This window comes from Amia ocellicauda, chromosome 8, assembly GCF_036373705.1.
Source record: "Amia ocellicauda isolate fAmiCal2 chromosome 8, fAmiCal2.hap1, whole genome shotgun sequence".
NCBI lineage: Eukaryota > Metazoa > Chordata > Actinopteri > Amiiformes > Amiidae > Amia > Amia ocellicauda.
This window is the reverse complement of record NC_089857.1, coordinates 15,847,970-15,873,941: the sequence shown is the minus strand read 5'-3', so window position 1 is coordinate 15,873,941 and position 25,972 is coordinate 15,847,970. Positions and strand designations below refer to the sequence as shown.

The 25,972-nt window shown below is 44.5% G+C and overlaps 2 protein-coding genes across 2 annotated transcripts in view; one reads left to right on the top strand and one right to left on the bottom strand.

Annotated features, from left to right (window-relative positions):
- The window catches only part of cplane1 (ciliogenesis and planar polarity effector 1), a 34,502-nt gene extending 11,895 nt beyond the window's left edge, over positions 1 to 22,607 (bottom strand). The window contains exons 1-34 of the mRNA XM_066711695.1: positions 22,527 to 22,607; positions 21,475 to 21,663; positions 20,697 to 20,832; positions 18,892 to 19,011; positions 18,368 to 18,600; positions 18,106 to 18,212; positions 17,686 to 17,842; positions 17,453 to 17,556; positions 17,156 to 17,338; positions 15,033 to 15,288; positions 14,741 to 14,896; positions 13,870 to 14,594; positions 13,278 to 13,477; positions 12,973 to 13,053; positions 10,646 to 10,810; positions 10,246 to 10,419; positions 9,847 to 10,075; positions 9,576 to 9,721; positions 9,180 to 9,397; positions 8,918 to 9,082; positions 8,429 to 8,564; positions 7,927 to 8,036; positions 7,535 to 7,699; positions 7,320 to 7,431; positions 6,929 to 7,238; positions 5,714 to 6,590; positions 5,005 to 5,159; positions 4,609 to 4,763; positions 4,071 to 4,183; positions 3,368 to 3,444; positions 2,999 to 3,082; positions 2,258 to 2,468; positions 1,839 to 2,114; positions 533 to 1,345 (exon numbers count right to left, since the gene is read on the bottom strand). Coding sequence (XP_066567792.1) covers positions 533 to 1,345; positions 1,839 to 2,114; positions 2,258 to 2,468; positions 2,999 to 3,082; positions 3,368 to 3,444; positions 4,071 to 4,183; positions 4,609 to 4,763; positions 5,005 to 5,159; positions 5,714 to 6,590; positions 6,929 to 7,238; positions 7,320 to 7,431; positions 7,535 to 7,699; positions 7,927 to 8,036; positions 8,429 to 8,564; positions 8,918 to 9,082; positions 9,180 to 9,397; positions 9,576 to 9,721; positions 9,847 to 10,075; positions 10,246 to 10,419; positions 10,646 to 10,810; positions 12,973 to 13,053; positions 13,278 to 13,477; positions 13,870 to 14,594; positions 14,741 to 14,896; positions 15,033 to 15,288; positions 17,156 to 17,338; positions 17,453 to 17,556; positions 17,686 to 17,842; positions 18,106 to 18,212; positions 18,368 to 18,600; positions 18,892 to 19,011; positions 20,697 to 20,832; positions 21,475 to 21,555 — 7,230 coding nt within the window. The 5' untranslated portion in view covers positions 21,556 to 21,663; positions 22,527 to 22,607. The remainder of the gene's footprint in view (positions 1 to 532; positions 1,346 to 1,838; positions 2,115 to 2,257; positions 2,469 to 2,998; positions 3,083 to 3,367; positions 3,445 to 4,070; positions 4,184 to 4,608; positions 4,764 to 5,004; positions 5,160 to 5,713; positions 6,591 to 6,928; positions 7,239 to 7,319; positions 7,432 to 7,534; positions 7,700 to 7,926; positions 8,037 to 8,428; positions 8,565 to 8,917; positions 9,083 to 9,179; positions 9,398 to 9,575; positions 9,722 to 9,846; positions 10,076 to 10,245; positions 10,420 to 10,645; positions 10,811 to 12,972; positions 13,054 to 13,277; positions 13,478 to 13,869; positions 14,595 to 14,740; positions 14,897 to 15,032; positions 15,289 to 17,155; positions 17,339 to 17,452; positions 17,557 to 17,685; positions 17,843 to 18,105; positions 18,213 to 18,367; positions 18,601 to 18,891; positions 19,012 to 20,696; positions 20,833 to 21,474; positions 21,664 to 22,526) is intronic.
- A 1,039-nt stretch (positions 22,608 to 23,646) lies between these two features.
- On the top strand, positions 23,647 to 24,933 carry ora5 (olfactory receptor class A related 5). Its single transcript, XM_066711694.1, has one exon. It carries the CDS (start codon positions 23,647 to 23,649, stop codon positions 24,931 to 24,933), a length of 1,287 nt encoding a protein of 428 aa, XP_066567791.1.
- Positions 24,934 to 25,972: the final 1,039 nt, after the last annotated feature.

The following is a 25,972-nucleotide window of genomic DNA, read 5'->3' as shown; positions in this document are numbered from 1 at the left end:
ATTCAGTTTCACAGGCTTCACTGCCTTTGAGGGCCAATGTCCAGGGCAGTGTTGGCCTTAGTGAAACTCAAGATCCTATGATTTTCTGAGATCTGGAGCGAGCCCTTCATTCGGTCTGACACATAATGCAAAAATAAAAAATTTACCACTTTGACAATTTATTTAATTACAACACTTTAAACCTATTCTAAATACCATGTCTATCATGTCATTGAAGAACTTTATATCTCAGTAAATATATCCCCGATGAGTTGGCCATGATTTTTATATGCATGGAGATGTGCTTCACCATTTCCTACTGTATTTTAATATGCTGCAACTTCTTCAATCAAAAACAAAAAAAGTTTGCAAGAAAGCAACTTAAATCTTGTGCAAGTGTATTCCAGCAGTACCACCACACACACTTATCAAGCTAAGCAGGACACAAATACAAGCATACAAAACACAGTGGGATCTTTTCAACTGGACTCTGCAGGCACTCAGAGACCAATGGGAAGCTCATTGTGTTCATAATACAGATGTTAGGTCATACCTTGCCGAGCGAGTCACGCTCCAGATGCAGCAGCTGCATGCTGGAACGACGTGCTGGATCCCCAGAGACTGAGGGGCTGGGCCTGCCAGGAGCCACGTGTGCAGCAGGCAGGATGTGAGGGAACAAGCAGCTCCTGGGCTGCGGATGGAAGCGCAACAGAGGAAGACCGTGAAGCTGAGGGAGTCTGCATGACTGCAGGGGGACAGAGCAGGCTGCCTCTGGCATTGATGCTTCTGTTGGCCTCTCAGGTTGGTAGGGTTGGGGTTCAGGGCGGGGGATTAGGGGAGTTTGGGCCTGTGGTGTGGCACTGGAGTGCCCAGTGTAGCGCCCCAGGTTCAAGTGTTTAGGAGGGCCTTCAGCCACCTTCTCGGCCCATCTGACCTGTTCCTCCTCAGCCCTCCTCAGGGCATCGGTGTTGTATCGGCTGATGTTCAGGTGCGGTGGAGCTGCAAAGAGGCGGCCCATTCTTGGGGGCTGCTCCCGCTGTGGGGCCCAGGCTTCTCGAGGAGGAGGAGGAGGAGGAGGAGGACGAGCGGAGCCATGTTGGAGAGGAGAAAACAGTTTTCCAGCAGGTGGTCCGTGGGGCTGGATCAGCTCAGGAGGCCGGAGCTGCAGCAGTTTCCAGCCGGCGGCTGGAGCAGCGGTTTTCTGCAGGGGAATGAGAGCAGGGGTCTCCCTCGTGCTGGGCAGCAGCAGCAGCTGAAGTTTGTTGTCCCTGGCTGTAGTGAGCAGCCCACGTGACGCCGGGATAAAACCCTCACTCTCTGCCTGGCTGCCTTGGGAGTCCAGGTGAAGGTTCAAATCTGAGAAATTCTGTACACAAAAGGCTCAAGTGTTACTGATCAATAGATAGTGTCAGTTCATTGAGTGCAAGTGCTCTCTGTCTGTGTCAGACACACAAAACTGTACAGCTTTTTGTAGATGGAGATTAAATCTGTTTATGTTGCACTAATACTAAATTAATACTAAAACTAAATTACTAAACTATTTTCAATTTTACATTATTTAAGTAGCTTGGATTTGTTTCATGACAAAAATAAGATGTATAAATTCCCTTTTGAAAAAACAAATTTTGCTCCAGGTGCAATGCTTCATAAATTTGGTTCCAATATAATTTATGAACATGTACAAGAATGTCAGTTGCTTTACCTATTTTAAAACGAACATGCCTGCTCATTCAACAGATGCCAACTTTAAAGTCTTGCTTCTGCCAAGAAAAGCACGTTCTCTCCTAATGATCAGGTGCAAATTAGTTACATAATTGTATTATTATGCTCAAATGCTCTTGTGGAGGACCTGCTCTTACCTGTGCAATGTTTTCTTTGTTGCTCTGATCTGTTCTCATGCTCTTGGCATGCCTTTCTGTGGAGGGTGCCTGCTGGTTGCTGGGGCCTCCATCTCTGTGCTGAATCCCAGACTGCAGTCCTGACAGGCCAGTCTGGTGCTGTGAAGGCTGGGCCCCGGGCACGAGGCTGGGGGGATTGGCCAGCATATTTGGCTGCAGGTTCTGCTGGAGGTTTGGGAGGTTCATAAATGAAGCCCCCACCACTTGCATAAGACTCATGAAGTTGATCTGCTGCAACTGCGCGGTAAAAACAAACAGCATGAGGACATTTAAGACTGGAGTTCTAAGTCATGAACTTATCCTTTTTGTAGTGAGTTGCAGGGACCTGGGACTGGGACCCTGCTAATTTTGCATTGAAAGTGGGTGTGGTTTTAGTTCACCTGCACCAATCTGAACATCTCATCCTGCAGCATCTGCCTCACAGCATCTGACTGCGGGGGTGGCTGTGCATCCGGGCGACTCCCTGTCTGCTGCTCTGTGCGGGGGAAGGCAGTCACTGCAGGCCCTGGCTGTGGGCCCAATGGCAAGTTACTCAGGGGATTGGTCTGGACAGCCGAGTCTTTTTTGGAGCCTTCTTCATTACTAACAGCCCTGAGGAAAACAATGAGTGCAGTTTAGGGTGTTAAGACAGAGATTGTGTCAAATTTCTAATTCCAAATCTATACTGATAAACCTTACAATTAGCCTCCCTTATTAAATCTCATGAACAATGACAACCTTGACTTTCGTGTAATTCAATGAACTGTGAATTGGAGAGTACTATTCGTAATTCCTAATGGTGTATTGGGCAACGAGACTGATTTTACAGCAAGATAACCTAACTGCTGATGAGTGCAGCGGCTCACTTTGAACACGTTACAGCTTGGTCCAATTATGGCAGTTTGTTTGTTGCAGGAATGTGTTTTTACCCGTTGGCCGTTTATGTAATAATGAAATTGATTGAATCTCACATTGCCCAATTAGGAGGAGGCTGTTTCCCCACACATCTTCCAAGTGATAATTAAACACTTGCGTCGTGGCACTGGCTGGAGTCCTGAACTTAGCTGTGCAAAACACCATTGAAATCTATACACATAGCAGCGTTAATAACAGAAACACAATCTCCCTGCCATCGCACTTACATTGATGCTTCCATTTCTGCCTCTAACCCAGTCGTCACACTGCTTGGCATGCTGGGAGAGTCCTGGCTGTGTGCCTCTTCGATCCTGTACAGGAGTTGATAAGAGAAAGAGAAACTGAGCGAGAAAAATGATATGTCTTTAGCTCTTATTCATTAACAAACAGGAAGTACAAGCTATACAGCACTGCTTCTTAACTTGTAAACTAGAAATCAAGTGTAACTGGAAACTGGAGCACCTTAAAGTGTTTTTACATGTAGAAATGGCCACAGATTCCATTACAGCAGCCACAGCGTGTTTACATTCTCCCCATGGCAACCACTGCTGCCTGTACTCTTTGAACAAAACACAGAGTGGCTGAGTAGCACTCACCTAGACGCTGTGATTGGCTTCTGTTCCTCTGTTGTGGGATCGGATCGTGGACACTCCAAGTCAGAAAGTTTCAGTGTCTGCCAATACAATGCTTGGATTAGATTAAATTGATGTGCATGGTAATTGACACAATCGATGAGCTACTGCATTACTGTCATTCAGATTTCAATGGCAAAGGAAAAAATCTCAAGAGACTCGAGACTATTCAGCTACACCTTAAAGGATCTATAAATAATACAGACGGAGGAACTTGAGACTTTTATGGTAGTGCCAAAGGTGTCTGACTGAGAGACAGATTATTTGATCAAAGCTGTAAACACTGCAAAAATACAATATTTACAATTTTACATAATTATAGTTTATTTACTTTTTGTTTGGAAATTGACATGTTAATCAAACTGGCTCACTGCTACAGGTTTTATAAAATCACAACCCAGCTAAACTTCACAAATCTATTTCCACATCTAGAAACTGACAGCAGTTCTGATCCCATCTTGTCCCCTTACCACCGAAACATCCTGCATAACTCAAGTCTCATTCAACCCATAAAACATTAAATGCTGCCCTTTCTTGGTGACTTTTAATACAAATCACTGAAATACTGAAAGTCAAGTACTTTAGTAGCCTCAGGAACAAATTAGATCGCACCAGGATCAGCAAGACAACTGCAGATCTGTGACTCAAATACAAAGCCAACACCCACCCTGTCATGGAGTGTACTGCCTGATCTGTGAAGAGGCTGGATGTGGACAGAGATGCTGGGGGTGGCTAGAACAGGGACAGGAGGCTCCCAGGATTCATCAGGACTGCTGTGGCCTATATAAGAGAGCACAGAACGTCAGATCACTTGTTTTGTAATATCTGAATTGCGATGTTCCATGACTAAATTTACCATTTCAGATTTTACAGGAACTTTCAACCTATTAGGTTGCTTTTGGCTTTTTTATTGAATAAAATTCCAATACTTACTATACAAAGTTGTTAATTAATTAATTGTAAGTCATACAAGTGCTAAGCTAAGCTTTGTGGTTTCCGTGTGCAGAAGTCAAGCAACATTAATACTTAAATTATTCCACTCAATACAAAGGGTTGAGAGTGTCACATGACTTAGGAAGAGAACACACGTATGTCACAGAAATAAATAAGAGAAATTAAGTTTACATTTTAATGAAGGTGAAAATCTTACACAGTGACGTATTTTACCACAGTGGTCAGTTTATTAACGCAGAATTTGATCTCACCTTCCTGGTCAGATGGTAAAGCTAATTCGTCGTCAGGTGGATTTCCATCTTCCTTGCTCTCCGATTCAGAAATCAAATCCTCCACATCATACAGGCGGCAGGCCCTCTGTCCCCTGTCCATCTCTCCACCCTGGTGGGGCCCTTCAGACATACTGCTGTGGGCAGATACAAAAGTACAACTTTAGAACCCAAGTGAATGGTCTGTGAGCTCCATAACAGTCGAGTTACCTTCAGAGATAGTAATGTCACAACGACGGTTACTTCTTCAGTGTAAACAACAGAATCTCATATTCACACTGTGAGGGAGACTGTGAGAGAATATCCTTTATATAATAGTGAATGGTAATTATTTAAAAAAGTTTTTAACACATTTTAACAGTTGAGCATTATACTCACTCAGAAACGTGGCTGTGCTCCGGCTCCTGGTCATGCAGGGTGATGGGAGTTCCTGCAGAGCCTGGGTAGCCCGTGTCCACACTGCTCTCTCTCTCTGCCTTCCAGCCCATCTCCAACTGAACAACTGGGGCTACAGGGGACTCTCTCTCGAGGACCTGGGGGAGGGCAGGGGTAGGTCAGGGAGGGTCAAGGCTCATCTCTTTACAGGTAGGCCAAGTCAAATGAAACAACCAATCAAAAAGAGCTATTTTCAATTGATAAAATAGCCATGCGAGACTGAACAGCACAGTCATGACATTCTATTAATTGGGCAAGATTGAGACCACTTATGTGTGTGCGCATGTCAGTAAATGAACTCTAGAACTAGGAAAGTATACAGATGATGTTTTATAGTTCTTCTGTTGTTTATTTGTGATTTCCCCTATGCCGCCTTCCCCTTAGCTCTCAACTTTGACTTCAGCACATCTTGTCTGCACTTGTTAGCTATTAAAACTAGGATGTGTGACTTGTATTTTATATTAGCTGTATATTTTACTTCCACTTCTGTAATTTTGGAACTAATTAAGCCTGGTTTGTAATTTTGTACTGTATTTTTGTCTCCTGTAAATCTTCCTGGATGACTTTAAATCAGAGCTCTGGCCATTGAGGGCCGGATATGAAGAAACCTAGTTTATAAACTTTACATGAGATAGACAACATGGTCCATTACCTGAATTTGGGCCGTCTTTTCCCCCGAGAGCCCAGCCAGATATCTCCTCTCCAGCAGGTGGAGGGCAGTGAGGACAGCAGGTGCTGTGGCCTTCACTCGGATCACCGGGCCATACTCCGGCAGCCGCGGGGCCTTGGCAGGCGCGCATAGCAGGCGGCGGTCAGACCAGCGGATCATCCACTCCAGGAGACGGCCCAGGAGCTGGAAGCGGGGCTGCAGTTGGGGAGAGAGCTCCTCTGAGGGGTCCTGATTGGGCGACACGGCCTTGAAGAGCCAGCTTTCTGTTTTGGGCAAGTGGGGCGTGAAACTCCCTGTCTCTGAAGGGGCCTGGCTAAGGCTGCTCTGCTTCTCAGGGAGACCTCCTTGTTGCTTCAGGCCAAACAGCCCTCCCTGTTTTGGCTTTTGGACACTGGGGAAATAGTGGGTGCTGCTTCTCAGGGCTGAGGGCCTCAAGGTCTCACTGTGCACGGATGCTGCTTGGCCCATGGAGACAGTAGGCTCTGGGAGAAGCTGGTAGCAGCTACCAGCCCTGAAGACACTGCCTCCCTCCTTCCTCTGGCGGCGTTTGAGAGTGGTGTGAACATCAAAAAGCAATGAGTTGAGCTCTTTTTCCTTGAGCAACTGCGAGAAGCAGCTAAGCAAGGGGACGCCGGGCTGTTCCTTGTCCGTCTGGTCCTTCTCAAGCACGTAACTCAGGAAGAGCTCCAGGAAGCAGATGTACTCCTCATCCTCGCGCTCAAACTCCCAGGTTCCCACGACCGGCAGAGACAGCCTTTCCTGCGCCTCCCCGTCCTTTCGTACACCCCTGGCTTGGTCTTTACATTGCTTGTCAGAAGGCTTTAAAGCTTCAGTTTTCCCTTTCCCACTCACGGGCTTGCTGTGTATGAAGAAAGAAGAGATCAAATGAATGTGTAAGTTGGTATAGTTTTTAGGCATATAATCAACATAACACTTACTCACAAAAATATAATCTGAATGTATTTTACTGGGAATACTTGGGGCTATAATTGTGAACAGGACCATCTGATGTCTTCATATAAAAAACACCAACCACAGAGAATGGAAACAGAAAGTGACCCAAGATCTGTACTGATATCAAATCAACACAGGATTTTAGGAAATTTACAACAGAATTTTAAAGATACTTTTTTGCATGTGTGTGTGTATATGTAACTGCTTTTGCAGTACAGAATAAAGAGGACACAGTCTCATTACCACTGAGTGTCCTTCTCAGTGTCACAGCCGTGATCTGGAGAGAGAGGGTAGGAGATGGTGTCCGCGGTGTCCCCGTCACTGTAGAACTGTGGTCGGCCACAGTCGGTCAGCGTGCTGCGACTCAGGCTGGTGCCCAGGGAGAGGTGGTCGTAGAGGGGCGTGTTGTTCTCTCCGGGTCCTTCCTCCGCTCTCTCCCACAGATGGAGCTCCACAGGGCCTATGTACCGGGCCACTCCCCTCAGCTGCTTTCCTCTCAGCCTCAGAAGGTCCTGTATGACCACCGTCATCATCTCCTCTCCCGTCTCGGGGCCTGAAACACACACACCAGCCATAAGCGCTCCCTGTGCAGCGCAGTAGACGGCTCGCGGGTAGACAACAATGGTAAGGCTACCTGTGACATAGTAGGGCCGGAGACGCTGCAGGAGGGAGCTGTATTTTTCTCTCAGGGGAACACGGACAGAGTCCTCCTCCTTAGGAAACACTCTGGCAAGAACCTCTGCCACCTGGGAGCCAAACAGGACCAGCAGAGCCACATTAGAACAGAACTGACAAAAACGACACTGTGTGGCAGACAAAACACTTGTCAGAGTAGTTTGTTGTCCTTACCTTTTTAATGGGAGGCAGCTCTGCCACCAGACTGAGGATGATGTCCTGCACAATCTCTTCTGCATTCATAAAGCGCGTGAAGGGCAGCAGGCGACAGGCCCACTCCAGAGCCTCCAAGCAGTGCTCCACCACAGCAGAGTCATACTGCGCTGCTCCTTCCCGGGCCTACAACACACACACAATATAAACCCAGCCTCACCCAATACACACACAACTCAAGAATTACTCATCATTATTGAACTCACATTGTTCTTACACTAGCATCAGACAAAAAAAATCTTTCAGCAATGGCTAAATGTGTAAATCATTCAAACTCACATAGTCACTCCCTCGTTTCCAATGTGAAACAGCCCTCTGTGAATATCAACCCATTTCTCTCACATGCACTGTACCTGCAGGTCTCGGACATTGCTTCTTGCCCTCTGATACCTCCTACAAGTCACAGACAGCTGTTCCCGGACGTGAAACATCCAGCACAGTCCACACAGCTCCCTGAAAGATGCTGGGGAGAAAGCAGAAGCCATATCTCACAAGCTGGGTACATTCATTATCATTATTCAAATCAGAGTGCATGGTTCTACAAATGTGCCCTGCGACATCAAAACAAATGGGTTACGCCAGCTTGACCCCTTCCTGGATCACCTGATGTTTAACTACACTAAATATTTACTAACTGCTTACAGACTGCCATGATGTTAAGCTCATAATAGGAAATTCTTTTCTTGGATCCAAATAAGCAAATTTTACTAAATTGTCAATTCTCAAAGTTCAAGCTGAGAGTCCCATTTGATTTGATTTTAATCCCACAGCTTTTTACAAAGATCTTCAGTGAAGCATTTTATCCTCCCTTGACAATCAAATAAGGACAAGTTCTGGGGTCTGGAGGTCTCATACTTATTGTCTGTGTAACGACTGGATCCTCTCCCTGGTCTGCACTGCGTCCCTGATTGAAAAAGCGTCCCTGGACGGCGTATTTCAGTAGCGCCTCTGGAAACGGGTTCAGTGGAGCCTGAGATGTCTTAGTATGAATCTGTCAACAACAATAACAAAGACACCATTTACACTATCATGATTGACAGATGCCTTGAATAAGACAATCCTCAAATAAACCATATTTTTCCTTATGGGCTCAATTACAGATGTTTGATGCTGAAAATATTTCTCCCCTATTCTTAAGTTTATAAATGTAACCTTCCAAAATAGGTGATACTGTAAAAAGCAATTTTTTGTAAACAGGTTTTGGAATTCCTTTTCAGTTTCAGGAAATATAAGGGTGGGAAAAGTGAAATGTGAAAAAAATGCTGCTGCCTGGAAACAGAAACTTATTGGGACAAATTGTGGTAATAAGCCACTGTGACGAGGCCAGTGTTCTTGCCAGTATACCTTGCTGATGATGCGGCGACAGCGTTTGAGGCTGTGAATGTACCACTGGGCGGCGGGCAGAGAGCAGTGCGCCGCCCGCAGCAGCAGCAGGACTCTCTGAAGAACCCCAGATACATGCTGGCGCGAAACAGTCTCTGACACGAGTGCCACGTCACGCGGGACATCCTGGGAAGACAAACGACATCTTTCTGTTGGGGTTCTCTCTTAAAAAGCGTTAGAAAGCTGGAGAAGTTGAAGTCCGCGAGGGGGAGCGAGTGCACACCTCAGGATCCGATGAGGGCTGGGGGCAGTAGAGTGGGGGGGCAGGCAGGTAGAGCCGCAGGGGCACCAGGCCGCTCAGCTTGGAGGCCTGGTCTTTGGCTGACTCCATCAGCCCGTGGAAAGTCTGGGAGAGGACGTCTGCATCTGCCATCACCGCCGCCTTCAGGATCTCCTGCACAGACGCCAACAGCAAGTCTGCATCCTCCTCTTCAATGGAGTCTGAGACACATGGGGAGAAATTTCCAGTCAGGCATTATTTCGTGCATGTTAATAAGAAACCCTTCTCTTGGCTAATACACAAATATCATTTATATTACATGTATACAAAAGTGGTCCTTTCTGTATGACCTTTTTTCAAAACCACTCTCATACAGTGTCTGCAGAGAGATGTAAATACCTGTGAAATGCTTGTAGACCTTATTGGCAGTGCCGGGATCGCTCTTCTCTGGCCCGCTCTGTCTCCACAGCAGCGACTGCAGCTGCTCCTGAAAGATCTGCTTGGGCTGGAGCTCGTCAGGCAGGTGCAACTCTCTCCACTGTAGCCTGCTCAAGGATACAGCAAGCCTCAGTGATACACCACTCCGCTTCACAACTCAGGCCAGGGAAGCACACCGTAAGACCAATATAACCAATAGTGACCAGTCTTCCTCACTGGTTATAGTACTCACTCTGACAAGGTGAAGTGTTTCCGACAGTAGAGCGTATAGCCCAGGCCCAAAGACACGGCCATCTTCCAGTCTCCTAGTCGGTGGGCCAGCCAGGCAGCCTCGGGCAGCAGCCCCCCAATGAGCAGTAAGTCCAGGGTGTAGGCCACGGTCCACACTAGAGACAGCTGCTGCTCCCGCACCACCCCTGCCACGGCACTGTGCTGGAGGGGGATCAGGCGTGGCAGGTGGTCTAGGAAGAAACAAGGTATATAGTGCTTTGACACAGAGCTAGGAATGCTTTGGAACAGAGCAGTATAATACCAATTTTCTATGCGCAATGTTCTCTTCCAGTTCCCTTTGTTGCAATTATAATATATACCATTTCCTGCTGTTCCTGGGAACCTGCAGGTGTCTGGTTACCTGGTCTGATGTGCAGAGGGGGCAGAATGTCCACATGGTGGGGGGGCAGGATGGCGAGAGGCTCGTTGGTGAAGTAGGCCGCCATGAATCTGCCCATAGACTGGATCACTGCGCTGGCCGCCTCACTGTTCACCTCCACTGGGAGCCAGGCTGGGGAGAGACGGCACTCCTCCACTGAGGGTGGGGGCAGGGGAGAAGGAACAAAGCAAGGAGAGACTGAAGCATGACCAACTCTGTCCGGGACCATAAAAGCAAATGATACAATGCTTCTACAGTGGTTGTAATGCTGATATCGTCCAGTGAACGCTGCCTAGAAATGGCCATTCGGTGACAGATGATTATGGCGAGTAGAACAGGCAAGAAGGCCAGCTTTGAGAACATGCCAGTTGGGACTCCTCACCTGTGACGTCGGTACTGTCCCCAGAGTACAGCTGGGCTTGTCTGAGCACCTGTCTCACTAAGTGGTCACACAGCCCCTGGGCAGCACTCAGGTTGTACTGGAACAAGTGGCAATAAAGCAGAGCCAGGTAATAGCGAGTCTCCAGGAAGCAGGTTCTTGCACTGCCTAAGGAAAAACAATAACAGCCTGCATTTGAGACGAGGGTAATGGGCTGATAGAAGTCAAGCATGACGCAGAACAGAGCATGTATCCCCTACACCATAAACCCATTATAATACTTATCCACCTGCACATCAGAGTGGCTTTTTGGAAAACATTAATGAAATAGGCCTTATTTTCTGAAAAGTCAAACGTACTTAGTGAAATGCAAACACTCTATAAGACCAAGCTACATCTTCATCTGCCCCTATATACCAGACATTATTCGCTTTAGTTACTGCTTGACTAAAGATGTAATACCTTCATTCTGTTCACAATGTAAAAATCATAATTTCTCCTAAAGGTTTTTATACTGTTCTCTTGCAAGCTCTTACAGTGAGGGGAAAAAAGTATTTGATCCCCTGCTGATTTTGTACGTTTGCCCACTGACAAAGAAATGATCAGTCTATAATTTCAATGGTAGGTGTATTTTAACAGTGAGAGACAACAAAAAAATCCAGAAAAACGCATTTCAAAAAAGCTATAAACTGCATGTAATGAGGGAAATAAGTATTTGATCCCCTATCAATCAGCAAGATTTCTGGCTCCCAGGCATCTTTTATACAGGTAACAAGCTGAGATTAGGAGCACTCTCTTAAAGGGACTGCTCCTAATCTCAGCTCGTTACCTGTATAAAAGATGCCTGTCCACAGAAGCAATCAATCAATCAGATTCCAAACTCTCCACCATGGCCAAGACCAAAGAGCTTTCCAAGGATGTCAGGGACAAGATTGTAGACCTACACAAGGCTGGAATGGGCTACAAGACCATCGCCAAGCAGCTTGGTGAGAAGGTGACAACAGTTGGTGCGATTATTCACAAATGGAAGAAACACAAAATAACTGTCAGTCTCCCTTGGTCTGGGGCTCCATGCAAGATCTCACCTCGTGGAGTTTCAGTGATCATGAGAACGGTGAGGAATCAGCCCAGAACTACACGGGAGGATCTTGTTAATGATCTCAAGGCAGCTGGGACCATAGTCACCAAGAAAACAATTGGTAACACACTACGCCGTGAAGGACTGAAATCCTGCAGCGCCCGCAAGGTCCCCCTGCTCAAGAAAGCACATGTACATGCCGTCTGAAGTTTGCCAACATCTGAATGATTCAGAGGAGAACTGGGTGAAAGTGTTGCGGTCAGATGAGACCAAAATCAAGCGCTTTGGCATCAACTCAACTCGCCGTGTTTGGAGGAGGAGGAATGACCCCAAGAACACCATCCCCACCGTCAAACATGGAGGTGGAAACATTATGCTTTTGGGGGTGTTTTTCTCCTAGGGGGACAGGACAACTGCACCGCATCAAAGGGACGATGGACGGGGCCATGTACCGTCAAATCTTGGGTGAGAACCTCCTTCCCTCAGCCAGGGCATTGAAAATGGGTCGTGGATGGGTATTCCAGCATGACAATGACCCAAAACACACAGCCAAGGTAACAAAGGAGTGGCTCAAGAAGAAGCACATTAAGGTCCTGGAGTGGCCTAGCCAGTCTCCAGACCTTAATCCCATAGAAAATCTGTGGAGGGAGCTGAAGGTTCGAGTTGCCAAACGTCAGCCTCGAAACCTTAATGACTTGGAGAGGATCTGCAAAGAGGAGTGGGACAAAATCCCTCCTGAGATGTGTGCAAACCTGGTGGCCAAATACAAGAAACGTCTGACCTCTGTGATTGCCAACAAGGGTTTTGCCACCAAGTACTAAGTCGAAGGGGTCAAATACTTATTTCCCTCATTAACATGCGAATCAATTTATAACTTTTTTGAAATGCGTTTTTCTGGATTTTTTTGTTGTTATTCTGTCTCTCACTGTTAAAATACACCTACCATTAAAATTATAGACTGATCATTTCTTTGTCAGTGGGCAAACATACAAAATCAGCAGGGGATCAAATACTTCTTTCCCTCACTGTATATAGACACAGACCTGGTTACCTTTGTAAACGTCTACCCTGATTGTACAAAAGGTGCCATACAAACATACTGTTGACATGTTTAAGGTCTCCTCTGTCCGTTTTGCTTACAGACAAACTGGTACACACAACAAAACCAGCATCCCCCACAAGCCTGACACGAGTTGGGACTTGAAGATGCCTTCTGTTTATCTGCACATCTGTGCCAATGTGGCGTCTTCACCTTTCGCTCTCGCCTCCCACACAGCTGCCCTCCACAGTTGAAGGCACTCGGTGTAGGACCCAAGCAGAAAGTGCTGCTCCCCTGTGGAAACACAAGACAGCACTGATAATCCATAGAAAGCATTGCAAAGCCTAAAAAACACTATGGGCCTGAAGCTCACAGTCATTAAGACTTTCAGAAGTGCTTTTTTGGGTACAGATAGTTTTTTTTTTTTCTCTGCAAATAATGCTGTAGTCCACACAAACAGAACAAGCTGTTTAAGCAGGAAAAAAGGACAGATTTAATTTTTCGTATTCAAAACAGACCTGCAATGGACTGTAGCTTCCTGCTCCCTGTCAGTCCTTGCCCAGCGGACTGCAGTGCCACCTGGACCTGGGCGATAAGTTGGGACACCCGGTCTTCCTCATGCTGTAAGATGGCATCACCCCCAAACCCAGCCTGGGAACGCAAATCAGTCTGGTAGACTAACGCCTTTCTGTACACAGCCTTCCACAGCCCCGTCAGCCTGCAGCCACATACACAGAGAAACCAGGACAGAACTACAGTAGTCTGTAAAATACAGTAAAATACATTTCTACTGCTATGACCATGTTAGCACTCTGGCATTCATGAAAGATCAGCCATTCAGGGCAACAAGACCGTAAGAGTTGACGATGTTCAGGGCATATGGGTTCAAATGACACACACCATGCAATGTATCTATACAGCAACACTGGGTCCCTCAGGGGCACTTCAGTGAGGCAAAGAGTGAGCAAAAGCATTGTCCCTCATAGATTTTAACAATCTCTTCAAGTTCACTTCAAAACATTAGAATTCTGATTTGCTTGTCTCATCTGCTCGTGTATCTGCGAATCAGCCTCAAACCAAGCCTTGATTAGAAACAGAAACAAAACCTGCCTGTCAGAGGGACGCCCTCCGATGTGGACAACCTGGGGTGCTGCCGGGGAGAGGGCGAGGAACTCCCACAGTTCCCCCTCCTGCTGCAGGAGCTGGACAGAGAAGGAGTCGGATGGGGTCAACTCTCCTGGCTGCAGGGGTAGGAGATGGGCTCTGCGCTGGGGGCGGTAGATGACGTTCAGGCTGTGGGAAGCCAGCCTGAGCACCAGGAGGGTTCCAGAGAGGGCCTGAGAGGAGACTGGATGGGGCAACAGAAGCCCTACCACCTGTCTGGTCAGCTCCACAGCCAGGCCCAGGCAGCCCCTGTGGGGAGCGTCCCATGAGAGGAGAGTTAGGAAACCTTGGAGGAGCCACAGAAGCCGGTAGACCCAAGGCTCCTTCTTCAGGACCTTGCGCAGGTCCCTGTCGTGAGCGTTTGCCAGATGTGCCGGGAGTGGGCAGCCGGCAAGCTGCAGGAGACGGGCAAAACGGCCAAAGCAGTGCACCATGCACCTGAGCAAGCGCTCCTTCTCTGTCACCCTCCCCAGCGAGACCCCCAGAGTCCACACCCTCAACAGGTTCCTCTGCACCTGCTCCAGCTCTGCCAGCCAGTTGCCTATAGGGCCGGCAGGGGACTCAGGTTTAGCGTGGATGGTGTCAAACATGGAGGCGAACTCCAGCCGCCCCCCGTCCACCACACTCTGGCTGGGGAAGAGGCTGCCTTCATCCGATTCGTCTTCATCGTTCTGAAGCCGTAATTACAAAAATTAGATAGTGATACTCCCTCTAATTCCTTGTTTTATTGACAGACATCACCTGTTCAGAAACAACATTGTTGTTTTCACATATATATGTTGGTATTATACAGCACATGGGAAGCTTAGGAACTTACCTGATAGTCAGTTGTCTTCTCATAGACATCCCTCATCTCATCTGTGTCCAGCAGGAAGTGAGGAGTAGTCACCAGAGAGGACTCTCTGAGCTGCAAATCCTGCAGGCTGCACATCTTTAGAGAAGACATAGACTGCAGCCAGGATCTCTGCTGGGGCTGAGGAAACAAACACAGTGACAGCATTAAGTCGAAATGCTAGGATATCTGAATGACATGATTGGATAAATAAAAAAAGCGATACAAATACAACAGATTTTTTTTTTTTGTGCTGCCGGTATATGAGCTGCCATACCTGAGTCCTAGCCAGGCCTTGCCTGATCAACTCCAGCCGCCTGGCGGTGTCCATCAGCAGGGAGCTCATGAGGCTCGAAGGCGAGGAGAGGCTGGCGAAGCGCAGCACGGTGGCCATGTAGCCATCGGAAACGATGAGGTACTGCAGGCGTGGGTGTGACGTCACAGAGAAGCGCTGCCTCATGAGGTCCCGGGCCGAGGCACAGGAGCTGGCTGAGTGCTGGGGGTCTTGGGAGGCCAGAAATGAAGCCGGGGGTCTGTGGCCAACGCACAACACCACTCAATGACTGGAGAACTGATTTGCAAAAATTGCAAGCCTACCTTTTCAAGGAGCACAAGAAGCCATTGCATTTGCAGGTACTTGTCCTTTGAGAACCCAGTGTTGCATGTTACAACCTTTTAACGGGCTCGGCAATATGATCTCAAACTTACTTAATTTGGTTGAGATTCAAAACCCAAACAACAAATGGCAAACCTTAAATTGTGAAAAAGCCATTAGTAATGTATTCACTGGTTTGCAGGTACTCGAAATAGACAAGCAACTACAATAGCAATTGTGTTTCCGTCCATAAGAGCTATGGTTCCCAACCCTGGTCCTGGAGGACCCCCTACCCTACTGGTTTGTGCTCCAACCAAGCTCTCAATTACTTAATTGAAGTAATAATTTCCTAAATCAGAGCCTTTTAATTATTTTAAACAGTAGGGGTTTTAAGTTAAGTGTAGAATTGTATTAATAATTTATTAAAGAACCAACTATTTTATTACACAATTTAAAAAGTAAAATCTAAGCAGACTGTTACTTCAATTAAGGTTCGATTAAGTAATTGAAAGCTCAGTTGGAACAAAAATCAGCAGGGTAGGGGGTCCTGCAGATCCAGGGTTGGGAACCCCTGTGTAAGAGGCTGTGGGCTTTTCACATCACCTCAGGAAACAAAGACTTCAACCTGCCTGTAATGCCAGGATTTTCAGCAGTGACTACTCAAACGGATCATGCATGAGCATGCACTGAAAATATATTATTAAAAAGGGTTTCTTTTAAACAACCAGTGGGGATTTAAACCATGCCTTCCAAATTTGACTTCATCCCATTAATGCATTTCAGGAAGAAAAAGCAGTGCAAATATGTGTGTGTTTGAAAAATGTTAAATAGACTGTATCACCTGCATATCCTGACATTCAGGAGTTCAGAAGATGCATTTCCTACGAAGCTTAATGTATTTATTGGCAGATTATTTGTAAAGTTTACTATTAAAGAAGAGTAAAGAATTTCAATAGAATTCTTAAAGGTGAATGAGGAAATAACGGCACTAATGGGATTCAGAGGTCTGTGTGACACGTAATACTCCCTCCCACTCAGTCCAGATATGTGGATTACAGTGCAATCTTAATGTCTGGAAGAAGAAAATAGCCTGCCTAATCTATGTGCTTGTGAATGTCAGGATTCCTCATGTTACTGACTGTAGACTGCTAGGGTTTGAAAACTGGAAAGCACTCCGGAAGGCACGTCCTTGCAAAATGTCAGTGATAAGTAAATTAAAAGAAAAGAAATGCGGGTGAAATACAAGGTCCTTTTTTTAATATATATAGTTTGTGAAAGGATACTGCCATTTGTAAGATAAAATTAAATACAAATTATATCAATAAGTAATTTCTGTAGAAAGGAATGGTGATTGCGATTTTTTAACTATTTAATCCTCAGTGCGCTGGCTACATTCAATGCAATGTTATGCCTATAAAACAAGTCAGCCCATCGCTGCAGTACTTACATGGCTAATGACACAATGATCAAGTCAGCAGGAGAAAGAGCAGAAAACAACACAGAGAAGAAAGAAGAAGAAAACAAAATGAAAGAATGACAGAAAAGCAGGCGGCCTTATAAGCTTGAAGGCAATTCAATGAACTGATGGGAACACCTCAAACTGCATAATCTCTGACAAGCGGAATATGGAGTGAATGGCATCCACAGATCAGTGTTCTTGATTACGTTTGTAGTATCTAGCAGTAATGATGAGGAAAGAGCAATGGGAATCTCCACAAGCTCTTATAGAAGCAAGCTGGTGGCCAGAGCTATAATGTTATTACACATCCTCCCGTTGCCCTATAGGGCAGCCACGTGCGTCTTACCTGTATGTGATAAGGGGGTGCAGAGGGATGAACTCTGCCGGGCCGAACTCCACGGAGCAGCCGCTGGTACAGAGGGTGAGAAGGGGTCCCAGGCGTGTCACCAATAACAGGGCTCCTCGCTTCAGCACACAGGCTAGGTATAGGCTGTCAGGGGTCCAGCTCACACTGCCCACCCAGTATGACCTGCCAAGAACACAGCAGCTTACAATGTGAGATGACCAGCTAGCGTTAGAGAAGCTCAGTGCTTCATACAGTCATTGAAGGCAGGCACTGAAATCCTGATTCAGAACCACTCACCTGACATACTTGGCAGGGATCTGGAGCTCCTTGCTGCCACAGCCTTTGAGGCTGCTGCAGACCGTAATAAAGTTCAGGGTGCTGACAAACAAGACTTGCGTGGCCTGGAGAGGGGAGTCCACAACCGAGAAGGTGAAAAAATAAAGAGCTTGTTTTATACGCAATCTGCATTAGCTTCGTCAGGTGCACTTTGGGAGACCAAAGGAGCCTAAGAGTCAAGGCTTTTCTCCTACCTTAGGGTCCCTCTGATTCACAGCGATGGCCAGCACCAGACCGTCTCCGGAAATGGCTGACACCAGAGCTCCTCTGGACTTGACCGGGCGGCACTGGGGAGTCAGTTTAGCCATGGGGTAGGTCTGAGTGACCCACTTCACACTGTAAGGCACCTGGCTGAGGACAATACAGGACAACTGGTCATACTGCAGTCTGAATGGGAATCACCTTCGTCATTCTCTTTTCAAGGCACTATCCCTTGTGATTACGAAGCATTAAATAACCTGTACAGATATTTAATTTGACAGTGGACAAGTGGTACCAATTAATAATAATATATATTTTAAAAGTCTGAAGTTTCTGGACATGTCTAAATGTCTTTCAAGGGCCAGGTTAAAATGAAAAAACTGACCAGTGCGTCTGAAAGTGATTATCTCTACCTGAGATGCCTCTCCACGTGGTCGCCCCACTCGATCTTCAGAATGGTGACAGACAGCTTTTCTTCAACGGTGAACACAAATGAACACAAGCAGCAGTCTCCAACAGTCTGCAAGAGCCCGTTTTAAATGCTGTTTAGTAGGTTGTCACCTAGTAAGTAGAGAGCTGTACAATCTATTTAAAGCAATTACCAACTACCAAACGGTGATAAATGTACAGAATGATTAAATATTAGATAGGCACACAAATAAAGAGCTCTCTCACCTCGTCTTGAATGAATATACTGTGCATTGTGGTTTCTTTATCCCCCTGCGTGGGGAGAGACACGTCCTCTTCTTGCAGGATCTGTGCCCACCTCCCTCTCACGGCTGGATCCTTCACAGCAGTCATGTCCCTGGCCTCGGTGCTCTCCCAGAGGAAAGTGCGTCCTGTCAGAGTGGTGAGAACGACCCGCTTCCCATCTCCAGACACAAGCACTTTCAGCCTCACTGAGCTCTCTAACAAAAAGACACAGTGGATGCACACTAACCAGGACACACCAGTTTGTGACCTATCAGGCTCACAAATAACAACACAACATCTCGACAAATAACAGAGATGAATACAGACCACTAACTAGGGTGCAAGTGAGCTTAAATCCACTGACTGTCAGAACACTTGGAATTATTTGTTTCAAATGAAGTATGTGCAGCATACAAACACCACAGCTGATAGAAGAGAAGAACACCCTCTCCATATACTGGGCCATCCTTGTTGATGAGATCAGGAGAAAAGCTGACTGTTCCTACCTAGAGAAGCAGTGACTGTCTGAGAGACGTCAGGAGCTGCTGCCACAGTCTTCAGGCAGTCCTTGTCCTTGTTCCACAGAAAGATCTCCCCAGAGTTGAGGAGGCCTACCAGCCAGGCACCTGCCCAAAGATGAACAAAAGGGAAGCAGATCAGGGCCTAGAGTTCTCAGACTTAGCTTTTTAAACTATCGGTAATCTGCAGAAATGAATGCCGATGATGACCAATAGTTTTATGGGATTGTACACATTAATACCTTGGTTCTTTTATGGGTAAAAGACAGCCTCAAGTGGTGAAATTAGACCCATCACCTACTCCTTCATGGAGTTTATTGTCAAATAAACGCAGAAGAGGTATGTATATGAATTAATGAGTCAATTAAAATTGTCATGACACAGTCAATCAAACATTGAAAATAATAAAATAAAATGGAAGGTACTTTGTTTATGACTCTGCCAGTATAATAAATAGCTACTTAACATTTACATCCCCAAAAACCCGCACCCGCAGACATTTCAGAGGTTTCAGACAAACATTTCCCCACTGGATTATTTCTTTTCTACCAATGGAAAAACTCTGTTTCCAAGAGGATTATACAATTTATTTGATAGTGAAGTATAATAAGTTTAATTTATTATGTCCCATAAGTAGTTTAGTAGTGAAGAATTATAATTGCTGTTTTATTATTGTACAATCAAGTCGTAGCTGCGTGGGCATTTAAATCAGGGCATTACATTTTTTTACATTTGGATTTTTAAGTCTTTTATTTGTAGATTCATATTTCTGTTTAGGAACCTGTTCATTTATATTATTTATTTAAAATCATATTTATTTTGTAAATTAAATCAGTGGATTACAAACACTGGGCATTTATGTACATGGTGAAGCACTAATATGATTCCAGTATTATTTTCTAATGTTTTCTTGCTAATCCTGTTCTAAAAACAACAACAGCCACCTATATTACTACAAATAAAAGTACTACAATGCGTGGTGTTGTCGTGTTTATGTTTACATGTACATGCGTTTTTTGAGAAATAAAGTGGTTCTACAAAAAAATAAAAATAAATGACAAATGGAAAGCATGAAATACTGTCTTGAGTCCCTGTTTTAGCAGAGCCAGCGCATCCGCCATGACAGCCTGTGTGAGCCTCTCAGTGCCGCAGCTTTATTTACACATCTACACATTCTACAGCTGGCCAATATCTGTAAAGAACCCAAAGTGTATTAGTATTAATTATTTGTAGTTCATTTTCATCAATAATCTAAAAAGGGTAATGTTGAATTAATGCGGTAATTATTAAAAAAAAACTTTCCAGTAAATTAATTCTTCATAACTCCCAAATTTGTTATCCAATTTTCACAATTTTCCAGAATTTGGACTTATTTTGTCATTTATTTTGAATTGATCTATTTTATTTATGTTTTTTATTATATTTATTTAATACATTTTTTTAGTTCATACTGTTCTTTTTTATAATAAAGTTCAAACTGTTGCATATTTTACATTAAGTGCTATGTATTTTATACAATACATTGATTAAAAAAGAAAAGAAAAAAAAAAAACAGCTGATTAATCGGAAATCGTCTTTTCCAACCACCCTAATCATTGTTAAGAGTATCGGTTTTGAAAATCCACTATCGGTCTATCGGACCTCTATTCTCAATAGCTTAAAAACACACGTTACAATGAAGCACATTATCTGACTGAAATGCTGGTAATACCAGCCAACTACATCACTGTTATTGTCTGGATAATTGCATGTGCCTGTAGTGCAGATCACTTAAAAAATGTGGAACTGCGCACCATTTCTGGAAGACGACATAATCACCACATTTCTCAGCAGAGGATGAAGTTTGGGAATTTTCTTCTTTGTTCTTCCCGACACCAGATTGACCTCGCTGATTCGTTTCTCATCCAGAAGGAAAACCGACTCTTTCTCCTTCAGAAGAACAACAAAAAAGAACGAACAAAGAAATAAACTTTGAAGCGTGACTCTTCGTTGGGAGCATCATCTCAACGCATTTCACAGTAACTCGATCATCGTCACCAGTACTATTTCTGTGCTATATCACTGCATTACATGAACATGTGGTGTGGAGAAGCAGTAATGCAGCTAAAACATCACTTTTTAAATGGATTTCTTATGCAAATCTCACTGATTGATTCCCCCTGATCCTTTCACATAACCAAATCAAAACGAAGGTGAAAAGATAATGTCACCTCCTTTTTATGTGACTTGAATTAATCAGATCAGTCCGATACACCCTTCTTATGTTCACCTTGTAAATCGGACATCATTTTGAAACTACGGTTTTTGAGAGAAAAGTTATTTAACAGAGAAAAGGAGGGTGTGATAAAAAATACAAGGCCCTACTGAATTAAAATGAGCTCCAGCCCCAGAGTGGAATGGCCCCATGTCTTCCAGTACATCTGCAGCTGGGATATACAGTTTGTAATCCTGTGTCAGGCCGAATTCCCTACACAAACGTGTGGGCCTGTTGGAATCTGTGCCTGGCACTTTGTTACGGTAGTATTGCCAGGAGTGCTTGCTTTATTTTCTGCACAGATTAGCAGGGCTCACCTGTCCCAGCCAGCAGAAGCCAGGCCAGGGTTTCTTCCTCTTGATACTGGAGGACAGCAACACCTCCAGCTGCACCTCCATACTGGCAGCCTGTGAGGGTGAGGCTAGTGCATCTGCAACTCACACGGCCCACTCTCCAAGACTGAAACCAACAGAAGTGCTCAGGAAACCAACAGGAGAGCTAAATAGCTGAAGAGAGACAATTAAATAAAAAGGAGAAAAAGACATTGATGGAGTATGGCAGCCCTTCTCTGCCTTGCACACTTAATACAAAACTTCACTTATTCAGATAATGTTAGATTTGGTAACTGTGGTCATTTAGAGCAATAAAATCCAATTAAGTGAGTCCTGCACTACAAAAAGCAAACACAATAGCACCATGTATGCAGTTAACAACAAGTGGATGAGTGTCCAAATGCATGTGCAAACTGCTGCATTACAATTCAAGTGCAATATCATATTATCTACATTTGTTTTAATTGTTTTTTTTTTAATGATAATTAGTAAAACTGGAACTAAAACAACAGGTGTGATAAACCCCTCGTACTACAACCGGCGCAGTTACAGCTGTCAGTCAGTCACAGAATTTGATTTCATCCAACGGCTACATGTTTTCACTAGACCATTTGGTATTTAAATAAAATAATAATAATAATAATAATAATAATAATAATAATAATAATAATAATAAACACGATAGGAACACAAACACACGTAATTGGGTAAATTCGGATTCAATAACCGTCAACCATCAGTTCCTATAAACGTATGCAAATAATTAGTATCATTTTTTTCTGACATACACAAACAAATGAAAGTCGGAAAAGGAATGGATTATTTTGAACGAAGGTCACTAAAAAATAATATACAATTTATAATATTTAAATGGTTTAAAGACGGTTCCTGGGCAACAGCAGCTCTTGTTGTCATTGCTGCCCATTTCGCCACCGCATTCTGGCTTAAACTACATATTCAAACATCCTACAGAGCTGTGTCGTTGTGTATACAATACAAATACATTTAAAAAGCCTGCATTTAATATGCTTACTTACATCACGTATTGTTTTTGTGACATTTTAAATCTCCCTCCGCTTCCGGAGTCCAGAAGCACTTCCCCTGTCTCGGTGTCCAACCGCCGCTCAGTGGCCGCTCCCAGCGCCGGGAGAAGGGCCGGACTCCCGGGACGCGACGCAGCTCACAGCGGCCTCACCTGGACACAAGCGGAACTACAACCAATGCGCGTTCAGCTGGGGTAGTTCATCCACCACTGCATCCCGTTTAACTCCAAATCCTGAGATCAATTCAATTATTGTGTAAGACTTCAGAAGGGAAACAAGTCCTCCCTAACTATCTTTTATTTCACCATTATCAGTTAGTAGTAGTAGTACAAATGCATATCTGAAGTTGGGATAATATACCATATCCCCACCAGGATAAAAAAAAAATTAAAGTACCAGAGGGGGGGGGGGGGGATGAAAAAAGCAGAGGGGGAAAAATTGCACCCAGTCTACTTGTCATATGACTCATATTACATAGACTATATATCTTCATTAAAAAATGTGTTTACGGTTTAAAATGTCCCCCCATCCTCTAAACAAGGCACACATTCAAAATGACAGTATTGGTATGTACACTTCAATGTCCCTCTACAATTTTTTTTTTTTTCTTACGGTACTTAAGACTTAGTATAATAACTGGACACTTTTAGAAAGACACTTTTGTTAATACAGAATTGGTTGTAGCAATTCCAAGTGTCAGTACCAGTACAATAGCATAGTAAATATAGATTACATTTAAAGAATCCTTAAAAGTCACATCATTGTGAAGTAGGAACCTGCCAGGTAAAACCAAAACCCCCAAAAATATGCACACAGTATACCAGATTCCAGAAAGTCAACAGAGGAAAAAGCAGAGACTACTTATTACTGGAGCTGGAGGAAGTTCAATTGATTGGAGGAGAAGATCTCATCTCTAGTCATCAAGGGATTTTCCACTTCTTATAAATGACAGTTCTGTTGATTCTGTCAATCCTGGCGGCAGAGGAGCCTTTCAGTTATTCTTTTAGTACTTCAGGAGTGAAACAAATCCTCCGTAACTGTCTTTCATTTCAGCATTATCGGTCTTTAGTTAGAAAGGCACTTTAAAAGCTGTAAGGTTATATATTTCGCCAGTATGGATGACGCAGATGTTATACAATTAATTGTGCGAGCAGTAATGTGCTTACTGGGGATTATGGGAAACCACGTTCTGGCATTTCGCTCTCTGCCAAGAACATTGAGCCGCCTCAAAACACCTGAAGCCCTTTTCCTCAACCTGGCTGCCTCCAACCTGATAACTAATTATCTGGTGGATCTCCCTGAAACCCTTGCTGACATTGCTGGGGACTGGTTCCTGGGAGACACCTACTGTGGGATCTCCAATTTCTGTTCGGACCTGTCGGAGACCAGCAGCATTTTAGCCACGGTGTTCATCAGCATCTTCTGGTACCAGAAGCTGGTGGGCGCACTGAAACGGGGGAACGCTCCTGTCAAACTGGAGAGTCTCTGCTTGGCTTGTGTCCTGGTGGTAGCCAGCTGGTGTATAGCTATAGTCTTCAGTGTTCCCCATCTCTTCTATTTTGCCATGGGTAAAGAAAACAGCAATGAAACCGGCAGGGACTGTAAAGACCGTTTCCCAAGCTCCAGCTCCAAGCTGACCTATGAAGTTATGTACCTGACTGCTGCCAACGCTGTGCCTATTGCTTTAATGGTATTCGTCAACCTGCAAATAGTGGTAACCTTGCTGACCCAAAGGAATCGCATAGAGGAGGCGAGAGGGTCAGGGAGAGGAGTAGACCGAGTTGGAGATGCAGAAGCAGAAGCGGTCTCTCATAGTTCAATAGAACATCCCACATGTACCTCGACCAGCTACCAAATCAATTCTTCTCATTTAAACAAAGCAGGGTGTGGGGAATCAGAGAGCTTTTCCTCATGTCTGGGCAGAACAGAGATCAAAAATCAACAGGAATCAGATAGTGCCACACCAAAGCAAAGTCTCCCGGAGAACCAGGCCTTGGGGGAGAAGGCTGTCCATTTCCAAACAATTACAACTCAGCTGGACCTACCTGGGGCTTCAGTGCGTGTCACTAAGCCAGACAACAGCCACAACCCTCTCAGTCCCAACAGCTTTGACATGGATACTCCTTTACAGAAAGCAGCTGCAGACAGGAATCCTGCCAGACCCACAAAAACATCTCAAAACCCAGGACCCCAAGTCAGGGCCGCCAAGAGTGTGGTAGCTGTAGCCACAGTGTTCCTCATCTGCTGGGTGACACATCTGTCGATGAGGATTGCAAACTTTGTGAATGAATCCCCGCTGAACGTGAAAATCATCAGTTACGTTGGTGCCTCCTACACCTGTGTCATCCCATACATCTTTTTGTATGGGGTTAAAAAGCTTTCTTGTCAGTGTAGGAAATAACTCCATTTAGAAACATGTGGACTGTATAGGCTGGCAAATTGGAGGAATTAGGATATTGTATTTGCTTGAAATGTCACCTTGTCACAGTGGATTTTCAGGTAAATGGGATATTATATATTGTTTGTGATACATTTAAGAAATACAAATGTATCAATTTAAAAAATCACTATCATTACAATAAAAAATAAACTGAAATTCACAGACATGGCAGATACACAGTATGTATGTTTGGAGTACATAATAAGTAATGGCAGGAAACAAATCCCAAATTAAATCACCCTGCATATCAATTAAATTAAATATTGAAAACCTGGAGGTGGCTTTATTTTGATTCAAAATGCTGGATGTCAGAGCTAGTGATGTAATTAAACACGCTGGAAACAGTCTGGGTGAGAGAGAACCAAATGTAGATTCTGCCGTTACTACAAAACACTGGTAGAAGCTTGAAGAGATTTTCAGAAAATAATTATTTACAGGAGAGCAGCTCTGTCCTTCAACATCGAGGAAATTGTAATACTTTGAACTGCAATTAAAGTTTAGTTACCTTGCAATTAAGCAGAATTGCCTAGAGACAATTATCTGATGACAACAACAGGCAGTTTAGCACCCCAAGAGATCCTACGGGGAACCACTGGAGATTAACCTGCCATGTCAACACCTGCATAACTGCCAGTTAAGACACACAGTCATTCGTTGTGTAAATTGATAACAGAAATTGGGATGGGAAAATAAACTCTCCAGTACCGGCACTAAACAGCATCAAAAGCTGGTAAAAATTCACTAGAGATAGTGTTATTTTTCAGTGGTACAGCAGCATTACCATTTTAGAAGGTTATGGTCAATCCTTTATTATTTTAAAGTTTGCTTTGGATGTTTAGGTTTTGTTGTGCTGAAACTATAACCAGTCCACCAATACCATGTAACTTATGTAAGTCATGATATTACCCCTACTGTTGAGAATTATTTAACATGTACTCACAGCCAGGGGTATCAACCACTACATACTTTCAATAGTGCTGCAACCCTTTTCATTGGTGCT